The sequence below is a fragment of the Numida meleagris genome, chromosome 5, assembly GCF_002078875.1.
Source record: "Numida meleagris isolate 19003 breed g44 Domestic line chromosome 5, NumMel1.0, whole genome shotgun sequence".
NCBI lineage: Eukaryota > Metazoa > Chordata > Aves > Galliformes > Numididae > Numida > Numida meleagris.
Window position 1 is genome coordinate 11518481 of NC_034413.1, and position 22693 is coordinate 11541173.

A 22693-nucleotide genomic window follows, 5' to 3' on the forward strand; every position below is an offset into this window, starting at 1 on the left:
GTGCTAGAAGATGGCTGTGACAAAGTTCAGTTTCTAGGCTCTTTATCTTTGGGCTCAACTTGCAGAGGGAGAAGTGGTTCAAATTGCCATAGCACAGCATACTTCCAAGCGTAGTGAATATGCAGTGTGATTTCCCTTAACTTCTTACCCTGCCCATGGCAGGGGGAGTGGAACTAGATGATCTTATGGTCCCTTCCAATCCAAGCCATTCTATGGTTCTATGATTGTCAGCCTTTTCAGTGCCAGCAACAGCTGCTGTAGTCTTTAAGAGGATCTTCATAGGTCTTAAACCAATTCTAAGCAAGGGCTTTATAATTAAGCAGTCATCTCCAAATTATCTCACAGGGCTTCTTACTGCTGATGTCCTTATTTATTAATTGGTTTTGTTTCACTGTAGTAGCAATTTTGCCCAAACGGTGGACCCCTGGATGTTGTCTCTGCACTTTCCCTGCACCGAAAGTATCTGGAAAACTAGTGGTTTCTGCTTCTCACTGTCCAAGGGAATCTCTGTGAGTGTAAGACCTTCACAGTGGATTTCAGGTCAGACTTTTCCAGCCCCTCACAAGAACATACAAACTCCTGAAGGTAAAAGAAGGCGCCAGAAAATGTAATGCCATCTCTGATTTGATCTCCCCAGTTGCAAGATGGAAGCACTGATGGAACAATCAAAGTCTGTGTGACTTCTCATGCTAGGGACAGCAGCATATTCTGCCTGTGGAAGAATATTCCCAGGTACACCCAGCAGCAGTATGACTCCACCTCTGCAGACCCCACCATGTACAATCTAAATCAAGCAGGATGGAAATGGAAAGAGAAGGATGGTGATTGCCACCTCCAAGACAATCTCATATTGCCTCCCCAGCTCTAACGACATCTCCACAAACTGCCACTGTTACTGCAGAAGTGACAGCTGACCACTTGGCCTGAAGATAGCTCAGCTGTAGTTCACTGCAGTGAGCCAGGTTGATAAGCACCTGGCTTTCAGTGGCTCTGAATACCTGAGGCAACCACTGACCAGCAAAAGCTGAGGTAGCTTAGGATGTCTCTAAATTATGTCCTTGACGCTGATACTTGCTCATTAGGAATGTGAGCATATAAATCAGTGTGTTTCGTCAGGTAGGTTTTACTAACATCCTCAACTTAATATTTTGCTGCATTTCCACGCATTTCAGTGTCACTATTCTGAAGATATGGTTTATTTCTGCTTTCCTTTTAAGACACCTGTATGTCATGCCCCCACGTCCTTCTTTTTCTTTCCACTAAGAAGTTGGCAAAATGACTCATAAAGAGCGGCTCCATGAATGCTTTGTTGTTAAGAAACCTTAAACCAGTATCTTAGTCACCAATCACATTGCAGGGCTTAAAATACTGTAACTTGCTTGTTTTACCGAAATTGCTGTGGTCACTTCTTTTGTTCATACAGGTATAAAGAGAACTTTAGGACAAAGGTAAAGGAAAGAGAGAATTCCTCCAGTCCTGAGGGTGTTACTTTAAAAATGTGAGGTCCCATCTCTTGCTCCAGTAAGATCTATGTGCTGTTCCAGTGAGTCCATCTCATACTGGTGGGTGTTACAGACCTAGAATAGTCCAGTGTATTCAGTCCTTTCCTTGAGCTACCTCTTTGAGCAGCCAGTGTATGTCTGAGGCACACACCTGTGCGTTGTGCTGGGAGCAGATATAAATGAGGTGGCAGAACTGCAGGGTGGAAGTGAAATTGGTAATAAGAGGGATAGTAATGCACCATTGTAAAGAGCATGAAGGTCATACAGGTAAAGCAATTTTTATACTTTCTGTCAAGTCATGAGCCAAGAACGGTTTGATAAGGTCTTAGACTGAGCTCTGCACCTCTTAATGACTTAATTACCACATGCAGCTTGTTTAGACATCTAGATATCCTTTGATTAGTGTTGAGAAGGCAGAGTCATGGATATTTCCTCCATGCAAACAGGAAATTTTGCTTTATAAGCATACATCTGACTAAAGATAAATGTAAAAGCAAGTCCTGGGATTTCAGAGATGCATTGAAGAATTCTGAAGAAATTTTGTTCTCCATCAGTGAAGAGGCCAGCCCTTTGTGTAATGCTGTATACCAGCTGTGTGCCTAAACACCTTTGAAAATTTCCAGTATAAACAGAGTATGATCTTGACTGTGCACAGCTACGGTTTCTCAAAAGGTCAGCGCAAAAATATTTGCTAAGCCTGAAGTTATAGGATGAGAGGTAATGGCCTTAAGTTGCACCAGAGGAGGTTTGGACTGGATATGAGGACAAATTTCTTCTCAGAAGTAGTGGTGAGATTTTGGAACAGGGAGGTGGTAGTCACCTCTCCTGGAGATTTTCGAGAAATGGGTAGATGCTGCATTGAAGGTCATAGTTTAATGGGCATGGTGGTGATGTGTTGATGGTTGGACTAGATGATCTTGGAGGTCCTTTCCAATCATAATAATTCTGCGATCCTAAGTTCTCTTCCATTCAGCGGCACAAGTCTGACAAAGTCTGTGTAGAGTAAGTGAAGCTATGGCGAATTCTGATTTTATAAACACAGGGTACCAAACGACACTATTAGGAAACGACACTAGGAGGAAAATTCTTCCTGCAAGGTATATCTAAACTGTGAAAATCCTTGCTGTAAGACACTGGTATACTAAATTATTGTACAGATTCCAAAACTAATTGGACAAATTAATGGAAAAAATTCCATCAAGGAATGATTGCGAAACTTCTGTCTTTAACTCAGGAAGTCTCTAGTGAACACTAGGAACATATCTGCACACATTTCCTTGACCCCTCTGGTTGCTCTTTTGCAAGAGGTAGATACAGAAGAAATGGTCTTACTTACTAAAACTTGTGTATTTGTTTATGATATTTAATAATGCTGCCTCTTTTATAGAATGTAAATATCTGTGGGGTCTGCAGACCAGTTCAGGGTACTGATTACAATGGTTTTCAGCCTATTTTTGCTAGCTGGGAGTTTAATCCATTGTATGTAAGCAGCAAAATGTGATTATCTCACCATCAGCTTCACAGCAACGTCAGCAGGTGCTGCATAACCTTCTGTGAGAAAATGCCAAAACAGGTGAAATTCATGTGTTAAATGTCAGATCATGTCTCAGAAAGCACTGCGATAATAGTTCATTTTCCCTGACTCAAGCCTTCCCAGCTTTGCCCATCTGGGATCTGCATAGTTAATCTACCTGAGCAAATAAGTAGGAGCGTTCATGCTTTGGGTGAAGTTTGACTCCTGGAGGCAGACTTTTTTTTTCCAGTGAGTGTCAGATAATTGGAAGGGTAGGGTGAGGCAGGAAACCGCGACACACCTTTGTCAGGACTTGTTTAAGAGCAGGGGAATAGAAAAGCACAAGAAGGGTGAGAGTAAAACAGGTTAAATTAAGAAGAGCTGAGCATTTTTGGATCATCATTCAGATTCCGCACACCTTTGGAGGGACATGATAGTGTAGGTGGCAAATTATATAGGAAACGGGATACGGTTGAGGAGAAGATCAGATTTTCATTTCAGTAACCAAAGCATTTGAGGTAAGTTACATTATTGAAGAAAAAAACCCAACAGAATAAAAGACTATCTTGTATATCTGCTCTTCCAGATTCCTTGCAGAATACTGTATTCTCAGGCAAAATAGTGGAGATGTTATGTTTCTTCTATGGGGGAATACCATGTAAAATTAAGATTGTGGTAGAGCTGGGTCTTTTGGGGTTTTGTATTTGTCCATGAACGTAGCTTTTAAAACTGATTATCGAGCTAAAGGAGTGTATCTGCTGGTAGATTAGAAATGTGAAGCCAAGTTCAGTGTACATTTTTAATACATTTTGTGAAACTGCTGTGCAAATAGATAAAGTTAACTGTATGTTCTCCTTTCTGTAAGGGCACCAGCGTGGTGAAATTGGCTATTTTCAAAACTGAGAGGATCTGAAATACGATGAAGGAATAATGTTTGCAAATTGAGGCTTCAAAAGGTGGATTCAGAATGTAAGATGAAGGAGTAAGTCCTGAATGTGCCAGGAACTTCTTTTGACTCAAAGTCTGTTTTGCTGTGGACAGGCTTTGCTTGTGTCGTACAGCTGAATTTATTTATCAGCTGTGAGCCATTCATTATGGACTTTTTTGAAGCTTCATCACAATAAGTCAGAAAAGTCTGATTTGAGAAGTGGTTTTAATCCTTCTTGCAGCTGGTCTAGCAATGTAAATACAGTGAGAAAAGGTAGAAGATCTGTTTTCTTTTCCGGCCTTTGGACTGAGTCTTACTGTGTGGCTTTGGGGATGTTAGTTGCCCTACAGCTCATCCAAGTTTTGCATATAACTTACTTCCCTGGCATTAGCATCATTTGAGGGAACCTACTAAATGAGCAGTTCTGGAAGACATCTATTCTGACCATGTTGCTTTTGCTTGAGTAACTGGAAGTGAAAGGAATAGCTTTTAAAGCAGAATGAGAAGGTCAAGTTCCTAGACTGTGAGGTGAAAGAAAGATAAGGGAGCATTTTTTTTTAACCAATTCTATAAATTCCAGGACAGTGGCACCCGAAATGCATCTTAACAGGCATTTGATATGATGGGAGCTATGGCATTTGCTTTTAGCACTATCAGTGACATTATTTGGAGGCATCTGCTGAGTTTTAGAGTATTTATGATCAAAGGGTTCCTCTGACATTAAATATAATTCATCTTAGCAGCTGCTGGTGCCTCTTTCACTTACAGGAGTGCCTCACAGCAGCATGAACCATGTTAAGGGAGGGAGGAGAGAGCTGAAAGGATGTGCTGCGAGCGTGTAACGGCATTCAGATGTGAAAACTGGAAGGACATTGTGGAGGAATAAAAGAATCTGAAATGCACCCGCTTTCATTTTTATATTATAGTCTTCTTGGCTATAAAATAGCTTTTCTCCTCCCCTTTGAAAAATGCTTGTAATAAATTTTATTGCCATTGCGCACAAGTAATATGTAGCTTATAAAATAATAAAACAGGTTTGAATGTTCCATCTCAGGCTGCCTTAGCAATCTTGCCGGTGTCCGGCATTGCAGGCAATGGGAACAGAAGGTGCAGGAGGTACCTGGCAGCGCTGGTCTTACATGGAAAGCAGAGATTAGACATGCTTTATAAAGCTGGGTTGCTCTCACCATCCTGCTTTTCAGCTGCACAGAGAGGAAGCAGCGTGCACAACTATGGTCTTACAAGACCTCTCCTGGTTCCTTGTGCAAGTTCTCTGTTTTTATGAGTGCCACTAGCACCCTTCAGCCCCAGCTTATGTTAAACCAGCTTTAGGGTTGCCCTGTCTTAGGCACCTCCACTATTTGTGAGTGATCCCAGTTCATGAGCTCCTGCTTATCGCTCTGAAATAATTGCTGGTGACTTCTCTGATTCAACAGCCCTACTGCTTTACCTCAGACGTAGCCTACAGCTACATCTTTGTGAATCCAGGTAGGAGGAGCTGGTGAAGTGAGTCAGTCCTGGCAGATAATGGAAATCAAGCTTAGTCAGCCCACTGGATCCTGGGCTGCCTTTTGCATTCACGTGGCAAAAACACATGCAAGATCAAAATGCACTGTGTGCCAGGGCTGGGCTCAGCTGTGGGATGTGTGACTTCAAAGACATCATTTTATCTCTCCTTATTTTTTTTCTGATTGGTATCAGAGCAAGATACTCCCCTTTCTCAAGGGAAGGAAGGACATAGAAGATGTGTTTATTCAGTGGTGATACTGGCCTATGGTAGAGCATCCATAACCAGCACAATTTCCCAATAGCAGAAGGGAAATTCTGGGACTACAAAGCAGTCAAGAAGCAGTTTCTGAATGTAAAGCTGTATTCCTTGTCAAGATGCATAGCATACCTTCCACATTCAGCTTGTTCCTCTCCAGCTCTGGGAACATGGGGTGCCATTCGGAGGCATATCTGAATCTGAACTTCAGATATTCCTCCAGATTCTCTGTTGCTTCCTGCCTTGTGTCATTACCTGTATGTACAAACCTAACACCAGTGGGAGGTGCAGAAGAGTAAGTGGAGTCATGAGGACCCAACTTGGGTGGTAGCTGAGTTGGAGTGCACAGTTTTGTGTTCTTCCTCAAGCTGGACTTTGGAAACTTGGAGGGAGTTTTGCCCAAAACCTTTTAGACTCACCCTGTTAAGTCTGTAGTTTTCTGTGTAGTTGAGTTTTCAGTTTGAAGAAAGAGTCATCAAATGCAGCAGAGAGCTTTTAGTTATTATCACCTTCTACACAAATTAAAATCTCTGAAGCATTTGCAACTGTGCAAGATGAAATGTTATCTTAGACTAGGGGTGAGCAACTGTATATTTCCTTCTAACAGGAGTGTTTTCTCTTGAGCTTCTGTTACTTTTCCACAGTAATAGTGTTTCTTTGTGGTATTTCTGCCTTGGCAGACAGTCATACCTCTGCCAGAAACTTAATTATGACGTGAGGGGGATCCAAGCCATGAAGAATATAGATGGCATTTACGGCAGCAGTTCCAATACTGTGTAGACTGACCTGAGCTGGCATTAAATTAGCTTAGAAGCCACAGCTGCAGACATGGGTTTGTAAAACAAGATAAAGCACTTCCTACCCTAAGTTCCTTGCTGCTGAAAACAGCTGGTTTAAAGGTACCTCTGGTGGTGGTTTTTTTGCTTCACTCAAGTCAGTTCTTTGGCTTTAGCATCAATATATCTTGAGAATGCCAGTAGTACTGTCAAACTGCTATGATATTTCTGCTTATGCTTTCTTGTAGAACTGGCACAGTGTGTGCAGGTTACAGAGGCAGAACTCATGATCTTGTCTGCATTTCTAGTCCTGTGTTGTTGATTTCTGTACAGAACAGATGTGTGGGACTAATGTTTGTATCCTGTGGTTTTGTTAAAATTTTATAGAGATCCAACTAAAGACTATGGTGTACTGCCACAAAGTCTGCATGTAAATCCAGGTCTAAACTTGTCCCGTTCTGACAGAATTTGCTCTGGTTGCCGTTAGCTTTCCTGCTGGCTTCACAATCCCTCCTGCTATTTCAGCCTTTATGCACTGTGTAGCTTCCAGTTTTGCAGGGACTTGTTGCTGGTCTGTTGTTAGTACTCAGATGGCTCTGGAAAGATACTTTAAACTCTCTGCCATAGGTAACTTTCAGGCAGTTCCCCTGCTGAAGAGAGAACATTGATGGGACTTGTAGGGATTTGTTGTCATCATCTTCTCCTCACAAAGCTCTGAGCACTGTCTTTATGGTTTCCCTGCAGGTGGAAATGATATGGATTCTGTAACAAAGAAAACGAGGCAGGATGGATCAGAAGTTACAGAGAGACGTAAGGAGAACGTTTTTTATTTTCATGTCACGAGATTAGATCACACACCAAAAAAAGAGACGACCAGATTCACACTTTTGTAAGGGATTGAATGCTGACCAGGGGTCCAGAACTAAATTCTGCACCCGTCCTTGATATTTCTGTCAAAGTCAGAAAAAAAGATAGAGTAGGGCAAGAACAGACATTTAGAGACTTGTAAAATGACCTGATTGTTTAACCAGGAATGATTGCCAGAAACATTTCTAGCCAGTTGTGCAGACATTTGGATTCTCCTGCCTCCGAGGCAAATGCCCTGCATGGTCTAGAAAATGTTTATTAGATATCTTTTTTGTCTTTGTATAAAAATAGGGTAAAAACAGGGTTCTGCTGACATTGTGAAAATTAGCTGGTAGGAGTCACAGAATCGTGGGGGTTGGAAGGGACCTCTGGAGATTTTCTAGTCCTACCCCCTTGCTAAAGCAGGTTCCATAGAAAGCTAGTAAGGAGTCTGACCTGGGCTTTACTTTTACAGCTGTGGTTCAGTAGTGCCCTGAAATAACATTACTTTCATGTTTCCAGGAATTTTTTAAAGGAAAAGAAGTCTTTCATGGCAGTGATGCTCTTAGTTGCTGTAACATGGCAGAAGTCTGAAAACACACAGCTTTCAGTCCCCAGGCAATATAGTCTTAAGGGACTTCTCTTTAAATGAGTCAATCTTATTTGAATAATTCATGCTCTTCCATGGAATGAAGTGGAACATTGATCTTGTCTGGCTAGATGAACATGCAATAACTTCTGAATAATAACTTTTCTTTCCTCAGTTATTACAGAGACAGTAACTACAAGACTGACATCTTTACCACCCAGTAAGTAATTGTGATCCATTGCATTACTTCTGCTTAGTGACTGCTGCCCTTCTGTGTTATTTGGCTTCATTACTTCCATAAGTCCCTGGGTGCTACAGGTCTCAGTGCAGAAAGACTAACAGTTGAAGCTATTTTCAGAAATACTTCTCCCAAAATACATGTTGGTGGAGAGAAGGAGCAGTAACAAAGCCCGAGTCCACTGAGACGGGTAGACCTGGCTCTTCAAGAGTGTGCACCCAGATATAGAGTCTGTAGTGGTGACTGTCTCTTGAGAACAAGCATCAAAAATGATGAGTCTGTGGCCTCCATCTTACCCAGCTGACAACAGGAAGTGAATACCTTTGCATAGTAACAGATGTCGCAGGTTATTTCCACTCTGTGTAACAAGTAGAAGAATTGTCTATTCTGCAGTAGGGTTGAAAAGGGATTGCACTATCTCATTTATGATGAGAGTTAACAGGAGAATCTTCCAACATGTGTCCAAATCAAAACTTGACTACAAACCTGCTGGGTCTGTGTCTTGAATGCTTATCTGCTCTGCCAAGGTACTTCACTGCAGTTCTGAAACATGAAGCTGTCCTTGAAACTGAGTGTGAGAATGGCTTTGGGTACCTCCTGCCTTGTCTTGTAGTATTTTTGTTCTTCTCATCTTTAATCCCGAAAAAATATCTCATTTTGTGCTCGTCTATTCCAGAAGGAGGGAGCAGTAGTGGACTCAAGACATCGTCCCACACTGGAGGAAGTGGAGTTGAAAAGAGGTCTTACACCCATAGCAGTGGCTATGTGACTTCAAGTAAGGAATGAAGATATCAGTAACAGCAAGCATAAATGGGCTGAGGAGAGATTCGGGGCAGGGGTGAGAAAAATGGGGTTTCTTAAAGTAGAAAAGGCAAATACTCAAAGCAAAGTTATTCCTTCCTTAAAGCTGGTTGTGAGGATGGGTGAGTAAATGGCAAAGTTCTCATTTTCTGCAGGGAAAACTTGATTTCAGTGTAGTTTTCAGTAACCTTTGAAAAACACTTTTCCAGCTGTCCTTGAGTCATTTGGAAATCAAATTTCTCTTTATTCAAGTTTTCCAAATCACAATCTTTCTGAGAATTTTTGTTCAAAAGATGGCTTTATTTAACGTTTCTTGATCTTACTGATGTTAGAATACAGTAGGATGCTAGAACAGAATAAGATGATTTCATAGAATCTATCTTCTTGTCAGGGTATCCATGACTTTAGCACTTTGAATGGTCTGCATGTTTTCTAGATGTGCTAAATCAGTATGTCCTGTCTACTCCATAAAGACAATTCCTCTCTAACAACATAATTTGCTGAGCTGTTAGATTGTCATAGTGAAGGTTTTTGAAGAATAATCTTTCTACCAAGCTTTCTGGCACACCTCTCTCACTATCCACAGTGGGACAGACTGGATAACAGTCCTTACAGGAAACATTTTCCATTCTCTGGAAGAGCTGACAAGAGAGGAAAGTGCAGTGTGGAAGCTCAAAGGGAGAATCAGGCATACCCTATAGACCTGAAGTACACTCAGCATCTTCAGTTAAAGGCCAGAGTGTAGAACCACTTCACCTCTGGGCAGATGTGAAGTAACTCTGGTGCAGATACCAATTGTCTAGACTGGCACCAGTTTAACTGAGAACGGAACCCAACCCTCAAAGCTTTTAGCTTAAACGACTCTGTGGGATTGCATCTTCCTTGTTAGTTTTTTTTCAGTGTGTGGAGGAAGAGAAAAGAATCTGAACTTCTTTAAGTTTTGCAGAGCATTTGGTAATCTTTGCTTTCCCACTCCGCTGGCAGAATGTCTCCAGCAGAGTTCCACTTGTCACTGTAGTTATTTTTGCTCAACTAAGTGGAAAAGTCACAAACTAAAATAGGTCCCTGTAGAAGGGAAAATGAGTTAGAAAACACCTTGAGATCACAAGGATGTCCTCTTTTTACAGTGATAGTTAAACAATAACCAGTCTGATCTCTGAACCAGTCAGAGGGCAATATATGCATCAGTGTGCATATATTGCCCTCATCACAGAGCTACCCTTGTGCTGCCACTCTGATCATACTCCAGTGTTAGATTTCATAGAAGAGTCCAATCAAGAGTCTGGTCCCTCCACAAACCACACATTCCTTATGGCTGCTTAGTTATTTTCCCACAACACTGACATGAACTAGGAAGGGAAATTCTTTCTAACTATAACAGCCACTGATAACCTCCAAACAGCCTTGGACCTGACTCACACCTCTATCACATCTCCTGGAAATGGACTGACTAAAGCATGACTAAGTGAGAATGTGGCTAGTTGCTTTGGACAGGAAGCTAGCTCAGCTCTTCTTTCACTCACCTCATGAACAACATACTTCAACACTACCAGGTTTATTTTAAAAATCTTGAAGATTTTGTGGACTGCATCATATAACGTTGGAGTTTATAGGTGGATCTGTATCCAAACCAAAACCCAGGCCCATTTAAAGCCAGGTGTCTTCCTCCTCAGCACAAATGTCTCATTCATCCCCCTAGGCCAAAACCTGCTGTTACTGAAAATCAGAACCTGTTACTGAAATCATTGATGAGTCATTTTTAAAATACAAAGATAAATTCCTCTTTGCAGTGAAAGGTGAGGACAGTCAGAGTTAGATCCAAATGTGGGTTTTTTGCCCATCTCTAGTTGTGAGATACTAATGCAGATCTGTCCAGCTCAGAAGATACAAACATAAAGTACTCAGGACATATAGGGTGCACATCCAGGGTGTATCTTCAATTTGCTGAGTGTTTTGTTTTGCCAATAGGTGGAAGTGGTAGACTGAATTCATCATCATCTGGCTACAGACAAACACAGTCTCCCAGCTCAACTCTCACCAAATCACCTGGCTCAACATTTGAAAGAAAAACCTATGTCAACCGCCATGCAACATATGAAGGTATCACAGAATATGCCGTAGAAAAGAGGCACTACGTGATGCAGGCTGAGGTTACTTGGGACTTCCAGCACATTAATGCAGGATTGTCCTAAATAGCGCAAGAATCTCATCTGTAGTGGTTTTGCTAGGAAAAAAGCCACCATGGTGACATTTGAATGATGGAGTCTTATTTATGTTAACACTCGTTTCTAAGAGGAGTTGTGGCATATTTTTGTTGGAAGACATTAGCAGCTATTTCATTAATGCTGAATAGGTCTTTTTGAACGGAAATATTTGTTACTTACTGGAATTAGACGGGTACCAGGAAGATGTTTGGAAAGCTCTTGATCTTCTAAAAAGTATTAATGACACCTTTCTATTATTTGCAGGGAGCTCCAGTGCTAACTCTTCTCCAGAGTTCCCCAGGAAGGAGTTTGGTATGTTCTTTCGGAACTGTCTCTCTGAATATTATGGCAAGGTCATGTGAGTTGGTGACTACAGTGGCTTTCTGCATGTTACCTCTGTATTGGACAGCCAGTGCAATTCTGTGACTTCAGAGGAGCTACTGGAAATTATATGAATGCAGCTGACAGCAGGCTCTCAAGCTAGTACAGATTCCAGTAGAGGCTGCATACTATATTATACTTACTACCCTCAGCTACTCTTCAACCAATCCCAATACGGTATAGAGCATGAATAGGAAAACCTAAGATACTTGATGACATTTGCTGTCCCATACCTGGGGGAATAGCTCCAAGCAAAAAAGTGCAATCCCTTAAGATCTTGAGCCATTGCTGGCTATCCTCTGCCACTTGCTCTTTTTTAGACTTCAGCATATTCATATGGTGTAATTGCAAAGATGAACTGGCTATGAAGTGTTGTATTTATACTGAACCTAATATTGCTTTTCTCTGTTTGATATTCACAGCATCTGCCTCCACAAGAGGGAGAAGCCAAAGTCGAGGTGAGTGGTACTGTTCTTTTAGAAGCCGCCTTTGTTTTTTTCCAGTATGATTCAGGGTGTGTCAGATGGACTTACTTCTTAGCTGGGATCAAAGTGGTTTACATCTAGAGTCTGGTGAGATATCTGGATTTACACCACTGCAGATGTGAACGATTTTATCTGTGAACAGTTGCTCAAACAAGCTCAGTGTAAGGACTCTAGTGAATGTCATGGTGGTTAGCACTGTGTCAGAATGGAGAATCTGCTTGGGGACCTGGACCTCTGGGGACAGGACATAGTTTTCCATCTTAACTGTTCACTACCGTGAATTCAGTCCAGCCATTCTCTGTGACCCCCACTCTGGTGTTTTTATGATTATCATATGTATGTTTTTCTTCCTGAGATTTATCTTAGAAACCATAAGGCCTTTCCCTGAAACGGTCTTACGCTGGTGGTAAGGAGAGGCTGAAGAAATGATGGACTTACTGCAGTCTACCTAGTGAGCTCACTGTGAAACTGCATTGTTTAAATTGTTTAGCTCTTCTAATAATTTATTAACAGCATTGGAGAAAGCAGGATTATATTACTGTCTAAGAGTTTAATATCTGTTCCCAGTTGCTTGAGGAGAAAACTATAATGTCATTTTATCCAAGTTAATTTTGGCAGTGGATATAAATCAAAGTATACTCTCGCACTCTCCTCCTGGAGAAAGTCACAATTGCCATTTATTCTACCTCAGATCTTCACGGTCTCCTCTAGCATAGTACATACCTCCCAGCAGAACTGGGCCATATGTAATAAAACAGATACCAGAGAACCATGTTCAGCTTCCCATATTACTTCAGAAAATTGTCTCAATCTATCAACTTCTCTACCTAAACTCCAAAGCCAGAGTTTCTTTTAGAGTGTATGCACTGTCAAATTTCATCTCAGGGAACATGAGTCTTGTGTCCTTGCTTGTAGGTAGTAAGCTTAAAGGCTTTTCCCAACAAATCAGATTAACTCTGTAGTCTCTTGTGCTGGACAGTGAAAGTCAGTAATTAATAAACTGGAGTATCTGGAAAGATTGTTGGATTAATAAATGTCTGATTGTGATCCGACAGTTTTATTTCAGTGGAATTTTGTTCAAGTAGGGGGTTACGTTCAAGGAGCCAAAATGAAAGGCAGAAGGTTGCAAGAGCCTAAATCCTACAGCCCATTATAGAGATGACAGTATGAATTTTACCCAGTAAGTAGTAGGGAACTTTTGTATTTAGCGAGCCTTAAAATTTTGAAGCTTCTTTTCTTTAGGTTTTTATTCAGTAGAATAATGATAGTAATTGCGATGAGTGGGAATATCAATGTGATTGAGGACTGCAGAATTAGGTATTTCATTTGATTGGCACTGACAATGCTATTGACTTCAACAGAAGCATGCAAGGAATAAAATACAGCTCTCTGGAATTAAAAACATTAAAATCTAACCCCAAAACAAAAATCACCCAGGCCAATTTACAAGAAATTAATATGTGCCATGAGTGCTGCTTAGATCAAGCAGCAAGGTAACACAGACAGCAGGAAGGAGGGATTCACTTCAGCTTAAAGATTCATTCTCAGCTCTGGGCATAAATACATTGCACTCCATATTCATGATCTGCTTTTTTTCTCTTCACAGAGAGTGAAATAAGAGTCCGGCTGCAGAGCGCTTCTCCCTCTGGCAGGTGTAAGTGCTGTAACTTATACTCCAGGGGGATCAGGTATAATGTAGAGTGTGTTGCTGCTCTAGATATGTCTACAGTGTCTTGTGGATCCACTCTTCACAATGACAGATAGCAGCATGTCATCCTTTATATCTGCTGTAAGAATTTTCATTTATCTCCCTCTACTGAACAAGGGAGCGTACTGTGGGTTAGGTGGTGGTCTTGCAAGGGTAGAGTTGTACTTAGTCCCTGAAATGTGGCCTTTGAAGTTTTGTTATGTCAGTGGCACTCCAGAAAAATACAGCTTCTGAGACATTCCTGAATAAATTCCACTGAATGGTTTATCCAGGGCAGGATTACAGTTCAATGAAACAATGGCTTTTGGGTAAATCTAGATGCTTGTTTTTCTTGCCAGGGACGGAGTTGGATGATGTAAAACGTTTACTGAAAGGAAGTCGATCAGCCAGCTGCAGCCCTACTCGATCATCATCAAGTACCCTCCCAATACCGAAAAAAGCTGTGGTAGAGACAAAAATGGTTACCGAGAGCTCTCAGTCAGGTACGTGGCAGAGGATAGTTAGCAATGCTGGAGTCTTCCAAGCAATTTTTACCATAAAAATTCTCAGCTGTTAAGAACATCTGAGTAAGAATGCATGGTCTCTGTCCCACATACAGAAAAAAGGATCAAAATGCCAGAGGGTTGTCCAGGGCTGTCTTTGACTGGTTACTTGTCTACTTCCATAAAATTAAGACATATCCTGCTGACACCAGGTTTGATTCAGAGGTGCTGAAACAAGAGCTCTACATAAATGTCTTAGAGCAGTGTGATCTCTTATTGCTGAGCAAAATGAAGGTAGCACTGAAGACAACGTTTAGATCAGTGTTCAATTTATTGGCCGTACTGCTGGTTCAGAGATCAGTAGAATTTGATAGTAATATAAATACTATTTAAAATACTGTAACTAGCTTTCATTATTTATAAGCCTCACTGCAGTGCTTGAGGCAGTGGTGTTCATATTCTCTGCACTGTTCTCCACCAGTATCTAGGAAAAAGCAATGCCTTTTTACCTTCTGATGGCTGAAATTTTCTCTAAAACTGGGAATTTTGAACGAGAGCCATGCATGTGGGAAGCAAAATTTCTAGGTCTCTGGTCCAGGATTAACAGAATTGTGGACCGAAGCACGTTAAATGTTTTATTGTATTATCATAGCATCTGTAAACAATGAAATCTTCTCCAAATATTTTGTGAATGGCCATGCTATCAGGTCAGTCTTTATCTCATTTTTTAAAATTCCAGTGGGCTGTAATCAGCTGGCATTTGAGATCAGTTATACTACGTTAACCTTGGAGTTGTTGCATGGACTCAACAAAAGTAATTGAAATTTAAGGCAGATCAAGTTTTCTGCCATGTAAACCTACAGTGCACACTAAGTAATAAGCCTAGTCCCATTGCAAACCGCTACTGTTTGTTGTTTTTATTTTATTTTATTTTTTTTTTTTTACAGTGTCGGGGACATACGATACAACTATACTGAATACCGCCCTCCCTCCATACACATGGTCCTCAACTCTGCCTGCTGGGTCTTCCCTTGGAGGATACCATAACAGCATGGGCCAGAGCTCTTCCTTGATCAATGCTATGTCTCACTCTACAGGATCAGGTATACTCCCTGGACTATCCAGGCTGTAAGGACAAAACTCCACAGTGAAACTGGGTCAATAGCAGTGCTCTTTTCTGCACAGTCAGAAGAATTAAAATGAGGGAAGAACTGAGGTGGCAGAAGATACGCTTGCGTTTTTTCTGCTTTTCTGTGCTTTCTGCTTCTACACTGTTTGTACTGGAAAGTTCTTTGTTGTGGGGATCAACTTTCCTGACTGCCTGACTTGTCTCTGAACTGTTATGATAGCTTTATTATTTACTTAAATGAGGCCAGACTATCTCTATCAAAACTAGTTTTAGACTAGTGAACCTTGAATTATCTTGGCCAATTGTAAGAAAAACTAGACCTAACCCTGCAATCCTCATACATTAAAGATCTATTCAATCAATGTTGGCAGTGATTATACCTTGTAAGACCCACTTCTAAATGCCAGGGATGCAGTTACAGGGAAAAAAAGCACAGGAAAGTTTATGGTAACATGCTAGTAAAAGCTTTGCTTTCTCACACTATCTCATGATTGCAATTTGTCTGGTATAGGTTTTTCTCAGCTTTGTGAGTTCAGTAAAAGAGTGGTTTTGTGTCACAATTTTCAATATTTTTCCTCTGTGCAATTATTGTACAGTTGCACTAACTGCATTTTCAAGTGGCCTTTATTCTTAATTTCTGTGGGTTATAGAAGTAATAACATTTCACTTCCTCTTTTTACAGTTTTTGGTGTTCCAAATAACCTGGCTCCTAGCAGTCATGCTCTGAACACAGGCCTGAGCACTTCCTCAACAGGTCAGGTTTTTCTCCTCTTCCCTTCACACTTTCACAGTGCCACAATCCTGGCAGACGTGTACAATGGGATATTATTTATATCACTCTGTTTCTCCTCTTTTCTCATCTGAATGTCAACTGCTTGTCTGTACACCACAGTTATTCTCTGGTTACAGAGGAATTACTCTGGGTGTACATTGTATAGCTCATATAGGTGACATTAGGTCCTAGCTACTTTTATTTAGGTAGTGAGGAAAATTAGCAATTTTCCAAGATTAGTAATTTGTCTTTTGAAGGACACTCGTTATGCCAGCCTGTTTCTTCACCCAGACAACTCAAGGTAACCTCCTGAAAGTTAAACTCATGTGTCCTAATCCATAAAGGCCCACTGCTGTCAGTTTTCACTATAATTACCCTTTGTTTCACTTGACTTACGACTTTTGGTTGACACTGTTCCATGTCACAAGAGCACTTCTCTTCCTTAAACAGTCATACGCATTTTTTCTACTCAGCATAGTGCCATCATGCAGGTTCTCTGATTGGGTCCATGGAGAGCAGGATGTATGAAAGCAGTCTGTAAACTACATTTAATATTGCCACACTGATTCTGGCACTGAAGGTACCACCTTCAAGTGTTTGCTTCTCTCTGGACAGTACTTTGACACATGGTGTGTGCAGTTGTCTCATTAAGCTTCCTCCAGTCGCACCAAACAAGTTTCCCAAATGTATTTGTTTTCGCAACTCCTGAACCTCCAGAAATTTCCATGCAGCAATGAGAGTGGGTTTGCAATCTAACCTGAGTTAATGTTTTAAAATGGTCACTGTTTTTGTCTGGGGCCAATAATAACTTATACAGCAAAATGGTCTAAGGAAAAATGTTTTGTAAGAAAGGTTTTGAACAGAAATGCTTAGAATTGTGATGCATCCAGCTAGCTGACAGAATTTCTTGGGAGCTCTGAAGGTAATTTCTAACCAACAGGATTCTCTTGAGGTCATCGTTATTATCACTAGTTTTGTTTTCAGCCAGAACACCACCTGCACTGCAGGACTTCTCTAACTCCCATTGCATTGATTTTTTCTTTGCAGTGTTTGGAGTTCAAAACAATCTGTCACCAAGCTCTTCAGCCCTGAATGCCACTGCAGCCTCTGCAGGTCAGAAACAATTTAAGCATAAAGCAAATAAGGGAGTCCCGGATGTGTACTGCATTCTCCCACCTTTTCTATCATGACTAGAATGTTCATAATGACAGAGGTTCCTTTATTGATGTCTTCTGGTGTGGAGCAATGTGGTGTGAGGGGATTTTGAGGAGCATTTCCTCTCTTTTGCACGTACACAGGAGTGGCTCCCAGTGTCTGTGTAAGCACTATAAACTGGCTTGCTAGGAAGACCCTTGCTCATTTAAGTTTTATTACGTGCCCTGAATGAGAGAACATTCTCGAATGGTGTATAGCCCGAAGCTGGTGTGTGTAGGTACATTGCTATCCTCCATCTTTTTCATTCTGGGATTTCTTCATTGCAGCATATGGGATGAAGAACACTTCTCAGAGCAACACCGTGAATAGTACTGGTGTGTCTGCCTCAGCAGGTGAGTGTATCATTCACAGTTGCTTAGGCACAGCTTTGTACAAGTGTTTCATGATAAAAGTGAATTAGAGATTCATCCATCTGAGTGATACTAGCACCTGGCTTCTCAGGAGCATGACTTGTCACCAGCCAACTCCCTTACTAGTGCCTTTCTGAAAAGAAGGTAAATGAGCCAGAATGAGAAATCAGCTGGCCTGATTCAGGTCTCTCCCACTTTGTGGTAACTTGGAGAATTTTATTGCAGCTATTTCTGTTCAACAGACAAGTAACTGGATAGAAGATGACACGTGACACTATAGAATCATAGAATCATAGAATTAGCTAGGTTGGAAAAGACCTACAAGATCACCTAGTCCAACCATCCACCTACCACCAACATAACCCCACTAAACCATGTCTCCCAACGCTATATCTAAACGTTTCTTGAATACCTCCAGGGACGATGACTCAACCACCTCCCTGGGCAGCCTGTTCCAGCGTCTGACCACTCTTTCAGAAAAGTAGTATTTCTTAATGTCCAGCCTAAATCTCCCCTGGCGCAACTTGAAGCCATTCCCCCTCGTCCTGTCACTAGTTACAAGAGAGAAGAGGCTGACCCCCAGCTCACTACAACCTCCCTTCAGGTAGTTATAGAGAACGATAAGGTCTCCCCTGAGCCTCCTCTTCTCCAGACTGAACAATCCCAGCTCCCTCAGCCGCTCCTCATAAGGCCTGTGCTCCAGACCCCTCACCAGCTTCGTCGCCCTCCTCTGAACATGCTCCAGGGCCTCAATGTCTTTTTTACAGTGAGGGGCCCAAAACTGGACACAGACCTATGTTTCATTTGAAACCAAAATATTTGCAAGGTTACACCTAAACAGTATTTTTCATGTGTATCAGCCTTGACCATTCAAATCAAGGAACTAACTTACGCATGATCAGATTGTTGGCTTTTTTTTTTTTTTTTTAATGAGAGAAACGGAGGTCTTTCTACTGGCCTGTAATCTCTGAATGGTTGGGATTCATCTTTTCCAGGCATATTTGATGCTACCTAATGGCAGAAGGGTGACCCCATTAATACTTTTGAGCGTTATTTATACTGACATCAACCTCTGCAAGCCACAGTTCAAAGCCTCATAACCATGCCTGGCTCCCAAGTATACGGAGTGCTTTGTGGTTCACAGAGAATCTCTGCTAAAGGTGCTCTTTAGCTTGAGATATGATGGCTCTGATGACCTTTGGATGTCTCTCTTAAGACTGAATTTCTGCGATTCTTTAATAGATGTGTTTGAGAAGAGAGGAGGTCATTGAGCGAATTGTCTCTGTATGTAATTGAATGCTTTACACTCTTCATGTGCTGTAGAAGTTGCTCCCATGCTAGTGAAATACACATCTCTAAAGAAATTTAATGAGACACACAGCTCTTCTCTTATCTTCAAGTGATCAATGTGTACCTCGCTGGCTCCTTGTAGTAGTGGCAACCCCAATCATAATGGGACTCCCTGTTTTAATGAACAAAAGTGTTGTGGCTTGTAGTTATGACTCTTGATATACGCCCATCTCCTCCTCTTTCCCATCCTTCACCAATATTCCAGGTGGAACCATTTTGAACTCCCAGGGAGATGACTTTCTGCGCAAAGACTGCAAGTTCCTACTGCTGGAGAAAGAGAATGCCCCAGCAAAGAAGGAGATGGAGCTCTTAGTCATGACAAAGGATAGTGGCAAAGTCTTTAGTGCTTCTTCCACTGGGCTTAGTGGAGGTAACTTCTCTTCCTTGGGATGTGTGACTCACATATGGGTCTGCTGAGAGCAGAAAAATGGAGGGGGGGAGGTATGAATCAGAAACATCTCTGCAAGGCATGTTCTGGAGACAGTAAACTTTGATGCAGCTGAAGTGAGAGCAGTGTGGCTAGAGAATGTATGATAAGGTCAGCCCTACGCATGCAGCCAGATGAGCTCTGCCCGTATAGGTTCTTCTCTATCTGTGAAGTTGAGAGTTCAGGACACTACACCTGATTCAAAGCCCTGTAAGCCACCTATGAATCTCTGGCATGCATTTAGCCTTTAACCACACCAGCAGCATCTAGATCTAACATTTGCCTTTGAAGCTCCGAAGTGCCCTTGGGACATTTCTCAATGCTCGGGAGGTGAAGAACTTCAAAAGCAACAGATAGATCAGCAGCTGGCTTAAAGTGGCAGAGCTGTTGTCAATACCTAATAAAAACCATGCCTTTTGACTCTGAAAAAAAGGTTTGGCCTGGTTGAACTCCAGTTGTAATGTTTTCAGTTGCATTTCATTCCCATTCAGGATCCTTTGCAGAAGACACCTTGAAGAAAGAGAAGCAGGGGCTTTCCTCTTACGCTGCAGATACTGGCCTGAAATCGGATGCAAATGGTATGAGTTTTTCCTTGTGGCAATATAAGAGAGCTACCTCCTTCTGCCTCCATTAGCACCTTCCCCTTTCAAACCTGCACTCCAATTTTCATGGTGTATGGAAAGACTGTTAAATTTTCTTTTACTGTTACAACAGGAGGATTGAAATCAGCACCGACAAGGGACAAAGCAACATATGCAGGTAAGTGGTGCTATTCATACTTTATTGGAGGGAGCATCAGAGCACAGCATATGAAAAGCTGTTATCCTCGAGTGTGGTGAATGATCTCTGCGTGATGACATCAAAGGGAGGGCATGTTCAGAGGGCTGCTCCATCTGTAATGAGCAAAGCACATGCCACAGAAAGTGTTACCTGTATTTTATTGTGGATGAAGGGGCAGTTGTGGCACTTCTTAACTGTTGGAGAAGATCAGCTGGCTGACAGTACAGTGCATCCTGCTATCAGGACAGATTTGTGGGGAGGAGAGGGATCAAACCATGCTGACTACTGTTGTTACTTACAGCTCAAAACTGTAGAACAAATTGACCCCAAAGCAATTGTGTTTTTGCAGCAGTTATTTTAACAACTACTGGCTATTGTGCCCTGCTGGAATTCCCATTGGGAAGCTGTCTACAGCTTCCACAGGGATTAGAATAACATCCACTGTTGCAGAATGAAATGTAAAGATTTTTCTCTGTTACCCTTTGTATAATGGATCTGACCTTGGAGTCCTTATTCTCAAGATATTCTTGACTCTGAAGTTAAGGAGCTATTCACCATGAAATTGCCTCTTCCAGAAATACGAAATGGTGACGTAGGGGGTGCGATCGGATCAGCACCATCCTGGTGTCCTTGTGGTTCCTGCTGTAGTTGGTGGAAGTGGCTCCTTGGTTTGCTTCTGGCATGGTTGCTTCTCCTTGGATTACTCTTTGGACTCATTGCTCTGGGTAAGAAATGATTGCTCGAGCTGGCCTGGGTCACCAGCCTCTGTATTTAAAGTTGAGACTGAACAGAATCCCACATCTGTGTATCCCTGTCTATGAGAAAGATTACTGCCAAGGTGGGAGAAGGGAAATATACAGAGATAGGGTCCTCCTTCTGCTTGCAGGAATGAGTTTTATGTAGAGGAACAAAATGTTCTGTGGGGCAGAAATAGAGCTTAAGCTGGCAAAGAAGCCAAGTGAATTGTAACTCACTACCAGAGGAGCACATTCAGTACTCAAAGTTGTGACCGCCACCAAAATATTACAAATTGTCAGAAAGAATGAATAAGGAATATGAACTTTCAGTAAGGGATTATATAGTCTTGAGGAGAGGAGGGTAGGGAAACTCCTGAGGTCTTTTTTCTCCTCAGAGACTAACAGATTCCAAAGCTGTCACTGAAACTCCAGATTTCCCTGCTAAAAAAAGAGTTGCAAAAATAGTCCTGCTAAATTCATTGTCCATAGCTGTCACGGTGTTGCCTTGTCACTGCTGCTAGAAATTGGAATTTCAGGCACGTGCCTGCATCAACGTTTTCACTAATGTTTTACTTTAACCTTCCAGCGGAAGAAGTGAGAAAGCTGAAATCTCGTGTGGAGAACCTGGAAAAAATAAATCACAGCTTCCTGACAGTTAACCAAGGGAATCCGTATTTGGAAAAAGATGTTTCTAAAGTAGATTTTCTTCATGGTGTGGCACCCTCTTCGACCTTCCCTTTTGAAAATGAAGAATCAGTTTGGTTGATGGTGAAGAGCAGACTGAACAAGGAAATAGAACGAGGTGAGCGGAGTAAATGTCTGCGATGGTGCACTGGAACGGGTTATTTAAAGGGGAGTATGAGTAAGTTTTTTTCTCAAGGGCCTAAAGACAAGGACTTCTAGATTGCAATGCAATCTCTCAAAAGCAGAGCCCTCACCTGTCCTCCCAGAGAGGCTTTGCTGGGGCACAGTGTGCTGCCAGTGACACTGGTGATGCATCCATCAGAGCTAGCAGGATGGCAGGGGCATGCCATCCTGTGCCAGGATGTATTGTTTGCTGTAGCAAGTGAGTTTTCCATTTTGAAAGAACTGAACATAAGATTGAAGCCACAGCTTATTTCTTGTGCTACTTTTAGTAGCAAGGGAAATATTTACTTTTGTTTTGATGGAAGTAGGCTAAGAAGTGAGGAGTCTGCATTCTTCTAGCTGCAGAGATTTCCTGTAACTTGTAGCGATTCAAGGGCTGGCAAAGGCAAATTTCTTGAGGAAATTCTACTCCCAAAGCTGTTTTGTGTTTGACAGCCTATGCTGTCTGCAGCCTCAAAATACAATTGGAGGAATCTTTGTATGTGAAGCCATTAGCTATTTTGTTGTGTAATGCAGTCTAACAACACCTTCACTTCCTGTTGCAGGCTATTTCCGAGGGGAGAGAGGAGAACCTGGTATGAAAGGTATAGCCTTACAGTCCTCTTCCCTTGTCCTATTCCTTGGTTCCGACAATGCTCAAGTTTGCAATGGATGTTGCTATTGTTGACAGTGAGAAAATTGTTGCTGGTTTATGCTTAAAGAAAAAGAACATGAAGCTCATTTGCCATTTAAACTGTAGAGGTTCTGGTTTCATGCAGAATTAATACAGAAAATCCAATCACACCATGCATTACATGAGTGGGAAAGACCAGATCCTGTATGTCACTACTGTGATGGGTCTGGTCCTG

At 41.7% G+C, this 22693-nt stretch overlaps 1 protein-coding gene across 1 annotated transcript in view; it reads left to right on the forward strand.

Annotated features, from left to right (window-relative positions):
- Positions 3256–22693, forward strand: part of COL17A1 (collagen type XVII alpha 1 chain) — a 40431-nt gene continuing 20993 nt past the window's right edge. The window contains exons 1-19 of the mRNA XM_021397446.1: positions 3256–3533; positions 7229–7294; positions 8095–8139; positions 8834–8932; positions 10927–11058; positions 11427–11474; positions 11966–12001; positions 13635–13682; positions 14075–14218; positions 15166–15321; positions 16030–16101; positions 17167–17232; positions 17601–17666; positions 19240–19404; positions 19953–20039; positions 20176–20220; positions 20817–20966; positions 21565–21780; positions 22391–22429. Of these exons, the coding sequence (XP_021253121.1) occupies positions 7240–7294; positions 8095–8139; positions 8834–8932; positions 10927–11058; positions 11427–11474; positions 11966–12001; positions 13635–13682; positions 14075–14218; positions 15166–15321; positions 16030–16101; positions 17167–17232; positions 17601–17666; positions 19240–19404; positions 19953–20039; positions 20176–20220; positions 20817–20966; positions 21565–21780; positions 22391–22429 (1669 nt within the window). The 5' untranslated portion in view covers positions 3256–3533; positions 7229–7239. The remainder of the gene's footprint in view (positions 3534–7228; positions 7295–8094; positions 8140–8833; positions 8933–10926; positions 11059–11426; positions 11475–11965; positions 12002–13634; positions 13683–14074; positions 14219–15165; positions 15322–16029; positions 16102–17166; positions 17233–17600; positions 17667–19239; positions 19405–19952; positions 20040–20175; positions 20221–20816; positions 20967–21564; positions 21781–22390; positions 22430–22693) is intronic.